General features: G+C 39.0%; 1 protein-coding gene across 1 annotated transcript in view; it reads right to left on the bottom strand.

The window, feature by feature from the left end:
- Positions 1-1603: 1603 nt before the first annotated feature.
- The window catches only part of NDUFS1 (NADH:ubiquinone oxidoreductase core subunit S1), a 32658-nt gene continuing 28016 nt past the window's right edge, over positions 1604-6245 (bottom strand). The window contains exons 16-19 of the mRNA XM_075529032.1: positions 4195-4370; positions 3411-3545; positions 3214-3286; positions 1604-1909 (exon numbers count right to left, since the gene is read on the bottom strand). Of these exons, the coding sequence (XP_075385147.1) occupies positions 1818-1909; positions 3214-3286; positions 3411-3545; positions 4195-4370 (476 nt within the window). The 3' untranslated portion in view covers positions 1604-1817. The remainder of the gene's footprint in view (positions 1910-3213; positions 3287-3410; positions 3546-4194; positions 4371-6245) is intronic.

The following is a 6245-nucleotide window of genomic DNA, read 5'->3' as shown; positions in this document are numbered from 1 at the left end:
TTGCTTAGTCTATAGATATGACACTACATCATTCATATTCCTTCACCAACAATCCTAGGAAGTACACACACATCTGTGTAAAATACAGAAGACCTGGGAGTGCACATGACTGGTCACATCCCACTCATCGCAGCCCTCCTCTGACCCGAGAGCGCTCCCCACGTCTCCGCGGCTGAGATCTGTGTGTGAGTAGACTGCCAGGTCTTTCCTCCCGCAGAGGATGGTGGTTTTGAACTGCTTTTCTGTTGGTTGCAGTTGAGCACTTTAACCATTGTGCCAACAGGGCTCCCTGACAGCACTAGAGAGGATAAAATACAATGTTCTAAACAAGTATTGTTATTTTTACACAAACAATGTCCATGACATCCTATGTTTGCAAACCACGCAGTCTCTTTCGGAGAAGCTCCCGATGCATATTACATGTGCGCACTTAACACGCACTCCAATTTCACAAGAGTCTTCAAATGAAAGCATTGGTGATAGAGCACTTTTCTAAAAAGAAGTGTTACATCAGGACAATGAAGTCCTAGAGTTGGGCTGTCTTTACAAGAAGATAGTTATAAGGATTATGAAAGCACGAGATTATTTGAAAAATATTTAATCTAGCTTTAAGATTTTCTCCTTTACTTCCTTTTTGTTCTGAAAATAGAAAATTATGAGAGCAGGTAATTTGTCTTCGATTACTAGAATAATTTAGCTGACTTAACATGACAGGTGGTGCCAATGAATATAAGAAAACAATGATATAAATCATATCTTTATGTCTGTCCCATTCCAAGGTTTTGCTAAATTGTAGCAGTTTCCCTCAATCCCTTGAAGGACTGAGGTTTATAAACAGATTGAGCAAACAGAAAAATCTGTTATCAAGTTTCTTTATATTAACTCTTAGAAGTAACTAACTACAGAATCATTATTAATGGGAGAAAATTACTTGTAGCAGTTAGGAAAAATACGGAGTCAAAGCAGGCTTGAGTCTAACTATTTAAAATACGTGGCCTTGGACCACAGATAGGAGTTGCTCTTTAGTAACTCCAGTGCGCTCGTTTCTATTTGTGCAATGAGATAACCCACCTGCGCCCAGTGTCTCCCACCCAGAGCACTGGCCGTGACCCACAGGCCCGAGTAGACTGCCTGTGTGGGTTTGTGAGACTTTAAATCATTACAGGAGCAGAAGTCTTACCTTTCTCCCTTGGCGCAACCACGGGTTTCTAACTGCTGGCCCTGTGGTGAGCAGCCCGACCCACCAGCCACTGCCCCACCCCAGTGGAGCACCCAGACAAAGCTAGTCATTAGCTGTTGTTAGTAAGAACTATGGTTAGCCAACATACATATACGAAGGAAATTAGAAAAGTTCATGGAATTAAAAGATAAATGGAATTTTCCATTCGTTTTTTGAAGTGCTCATGTCTAATTACATATTTTTTCTTTTTATTGAGCTTGACAGAATGCTAAAATATTTTCTTTAATATAAGAAGTAGGTCCTAATGAGAGCTCTTCCAGTGCATCCATTTTATAAAGTGAAACATGCAGGTAACGAAATACTCCTATTTTAAGGACTTTCTTTGTATCTGTCACAAAGATTGTCATTGCTCTTACACAAAAGAACGTCTGTGTGCATTTTTATTAACTGCTTAACAGTGTTAACACATAATACATGAATGTCGTTGAAACCTTAAAGTTCCTTACTAAATGCACTATTTTCATGGTGTAACCTTACTTATTACATCATTCAGATTTTTATTAAAGAGGTTAACCTCTAAGGGATCACTCCAACGTCACTGTCCATTGGCTAGAAATCTGGGTCCCTGGTGGCTGTTTCAACATATGGATGGCTCCTCTACAGCCTGGGCACCCTCCGTTACAGCTTTGACACACTTGGCCATCGTCTGCGAGGCTCTGCTGATAGAATCTGTAACAAAATGAAGAACATTAGCATTTTGTATAATAAAACATTTAAAAGCCAGCAAAATTTTAACGACGCGCATGTTCATGGGGGTGTGCATGTGTGCACACATACACAATTAGGGTTTAGGTACTTATATGTACATTTCATAAGGTTGACTAACAAATTCAGAAAATAAGCTCCCACTTGGCTAAATGCAGGAACGAAGCTCCATTGAATGTACATTCCTTAAAAATACCCCTAACACTGTACAGCTCACCGCTGTCTCATCTGCAATTCTCAGAAAGTCCTTCACAGGTGTTACAACTTAGAAAAACTCTCTAAAATCACTAAACAAATAGTACTTTTCCAAGGGGGTGAAGGGAGATGTCGGACAGGGAAAGATATGACAAAATAATAACATAAATTATCAAGGGCTCATGAGGGATGGAGCAGCAGGGAGGGAGGAGATTAAAAAAAAGAGGACCTGATGCCAAGGGCTTAAGTGGAGAGCAAATGTTTTGAGAATGATGAGGGCAAAGAATGTACAGATGCGCTTTATACAATTGATGTATGTATGGATTGTGATAAGAGTTGTGTGAGCCCTCAATAAAACGTTAAATAACCAAATAGTGCTTTTCCATTTAATAGTAAATATTTCATATTTAAAAGCTGTTAATAATGCATTATCAAATTTTGCTTATATTTCTATCGACTAGTTTCTAAACAAAATACTAAAAGTCTAAAAGTATCAAACACTACCAATCATGATTATAATTTATTAATCGTTTTATTGGGAGCTCTTACAGATATCGTAACACTCCATAGTTCAAGCACAGTGTTGTAGAATTGTTACCACAATTAGCTTCAGTGTATTTTCTTCCTTCTTGAACTCCCTGATACCTGCTCCCTTTTATCCCCTCCCTCCTCAGCATACTCCCCAGAAACCCTTATTTATTTTTTGCCTTATCGTACACATCCAATATACCCACTCGCATACAGTTCTGTTGTCCGACCCCTCGAGTGGGGTTAGCAGCCCTCAATGCTATCAGCTCCCCATTCCCCCTGTGGTTGGGATGAGAATGCTAAACTCGTCGTTGCTATGAGCGGATTCCAACTTGTGCCATCTGCCTGTGTGCAAGAGTGGCACTCTGCTCCCCTGGGTCTTCAGTGACTCTCCATTTCACCACCCAACGCCTTGTAGGCCAACCGGGGGGGGGGGTGGGTATTTCTTTCCACCTTCCATGGTTTGTAGTCATAGTGACAGAGTTAGGAATATTCATTAATGAGTTACTTAGATAAGAGAACTGGTGAGGACCACAGCTACATACCTGTCATGTAGAAGTCTTTTATTGTTAGCTGAGGTGGGATAAGTGGATCAGCAAGCAGCTGCTGATTCACAAGCTGCCACACACACATTTAAAAAAAAGAAGAAGAAATTAGTGATCAATGACAATGGTAAAAACTAGTGTTATTCCACTAATGGATACATCATTATGCAAAGTGTACACAGAGAAGTGCTTACTACCTTTGAGAGCTCATTTGATTGCTGAAAGTAGTTGGCTCCTTCAACATCATCGTATCGAACAAGATTAGGAGAGACTTCTTCCAGTCTGTTCCTCACTTGATCCAGAGTATCATATGGAAGAGTGATACCAGCAATCTGCAATATATGGAGTACCCCAAAATGACATAAAACTTGAATACTTACAAATTTCAAGTGACATACAGAGTCTACAGATGACAGTAATCTCATGACGCTTGTTTTGATACCAAAAGGAGCTTAAAAGGAACGTCTACTATTCCCACGAACCTTTATTTTGTTATGCATCATCGACACGGCGAGCACACAGCAGTTTAGTGGCGCTGGGTATATTCCTTACTGTGTGTGACCGTTCCCACTCTCTCTTCTGGGGCTGGTCCTCTCCTCAGCGTGGACTCTCTCGCTAAGGTTTCTAGCTAACCTTTCAATTTGCTGTTTTCAACCTGATTGTATGTAGGTACTTATTTAAAGAATGCAATGCTTAAGGCACACATTTTAAACTAGTTAAGCCATTACTAATTAACCTAACAATTATTCAGTTTTAAGATAGGGGATATTTCTGGCTTAAGATCTAAAAATTATCTCAGGGCACAAAAGGAACTTTTAAAGCAAAAGCCAAATCAGCTATTTTCTGAAAGTAGTTTCATGTCGAGATAATTTAAATCACTTCTTACATTTCAGACTGGCACCTTAACTTTAAAAATTATTTTAAAAACTAACGTATCAAAAACTCTGGTAGCACTAATAAGCAGTGCCTCAGAAGCAATACCTCAGAGAGGGCTCTTATAATCTTCCAGTCTTCTCTCGCCAAGCCAGGTGGCATCACAGCTATGTTAGTCTGCTGAGCTCTGCCCTCGGTGTTGACGTAAGTGGCAGACTTCTCCGTGTAAGCAGCTCCGGGGAGAATAACATCAGCCATAGGAGCTCCCACATCACCGTGATGGCCTTTGAGAAATGGAAAATGGCAAAGTACATTTTAAATAATGGGTAAGCGATTTTACAATAAAGACAGCATGACACTTTTTAAATCCACTTTTAAAAATTACCCAGGGAATTTAAAAAGGTACAACATCGTACTGAAGTATTTGGAGTAAAAATTAAAACCCATACCAGCCCTAATTCAGCTCCTTTCCCAAAGAGAAATACTGTTAAAGAGATGGTATATATCTTTCCTTTAACTACTTTATGCAACTACACGATGCTGTAAAGATGTGGCTAATGAACAATTAAGCATACAATTTTTCTTGATGTTTCCAAAGTAGAAATCCTCAAGATGTACCAGCTAGTGGAGTCTGATGACTGGGATGGTGGAAGAATGCACAGGGTAAAAGATGACTAAGACAATAAAAAACGGAAAAGGGCAGAGGCAGAAAAAGAAAGAAACAGTATTCTAAAAGACTGTCACCTATTAATTTAATAGAACTACTATAAGTTAAAAAAAAAGAAACAGAAAACTTTAAGAACGAGAGTCCAGTCAAGAGAGATTAAGTTAAAGAACAATTTATAAGGTGGCTGAAAATAGTCCTGGGGGAAATTCCATGATCTTTTCATTCAATTGTTCCTTGGACTTTTTGAGGCACCGGGGTATAAAGTTTGATCTCATTTGTGTACGCATGTCAAAGGTCTCAAGTACACACATCAAAACTGTTACCAGACATTTTCTCTGAAAAGCATTAGCAAGCAGGATTTGTTTATGCATTTTGGGGCAACCTTACCAAACTAAAGATACAAAATATTGTATAAATGCATTTTATGTGTCATGGCAATAAAACAACTATTATGAATTTTTGTGTATGTGAAATAAAGTAGTAAGTTACATAATACCTTTTTCTTTTAAAAATGTCAAACAAAAAGGCAAAGGAAGATGTATTATGATTAAATGTAACTTATTAAATGTTATGTGTACATAACAAAAGTGGTGCAGGCTGAAACGTTTAGAGTTCGATGGTTTCCACATTTTTTGTTGTTCAAAAACTGACATGCTAAAGAGACAAAGTTAAAATAGTCTTACTTATCTCTGACTTTTTCTCTTCGAAATTATTAAGTTGGATTTTGCTTTCTTAAATTCTGAATTTCCTCACTCAGAAATAATCTAATTTTCTTCTAGGACTCAAGTGGTTTTAAAATTTTTCGTGATGAATAGTGGAGCTAATAATGAGTATAAGCACAAAGAAAATGTTTAAAAAGTGATTGTGGTGATGATTGTACAACTCTTCTTGATATGCTTGAACTATTGAATTGTACGGTGTGTGAATTATATGCCAATAAAACTATTAACAATGTCGATGGAGTCAGGTAACAGGTAGCAGAAGACCCAAAACAACGAAAAATAGTTTATAATTGAGAACGATGGTGGGTAGAGCAGAGACCCAAAACCTGCCTGTGGACAACAGGATGCCCCCTCACTACAGGGTCACAAGGAAGGAAGGAAGGAGTCAACCAGGACACAGTACAGTGCAGATGAAACTATTAAGGTTCTTTAAGCCTTCCTCACCCCCCACTATCATGACCCCAGTCCTGCCTTTCAGTTCTGGTTAGACTGGCACATGTGCACCATGACCTCAGTTCTGGTTAGACCGGCACATGTGCACTGGTACAGATAAGAGCTCACAACATACGGAATCCAGGTCAGATTAACCCCTAAGGTCCAGAAATGGGAGTAGCATACCAGGAGGGTAGGGAGAAGGTTGGGGGGAAGGGGGAGGAAAGAGGATCTATCACAATGACTGACACATAACCTCTCCACCCCCAGGGGACGAACAACAGAAACATGGGTGAAGGGAGACAGCAGATATGAAAATAATAATAATTTATAATAAT

This window comes from Tenrec ecaudatus, chromosome 13 (assembly GCF_050624435.1).
Source record: "Tenrec ecaudatus isolate mTenEca1 chromosome 13, mTenEca1.hap1, whole genome shotgun sequence".
In the NCBI taxonomy this organism is placed as follows: Eukaryota; Metazoa; Chordata; class Mammalia; order Afrosoricida; family Tenrecidae; genus Tenrec; species Tenrec ecaudatus.
Note: the sequence above shows the minus strand (reverse complement) of the source record. Positions and strands in the feature narration are given on the sequence as shown.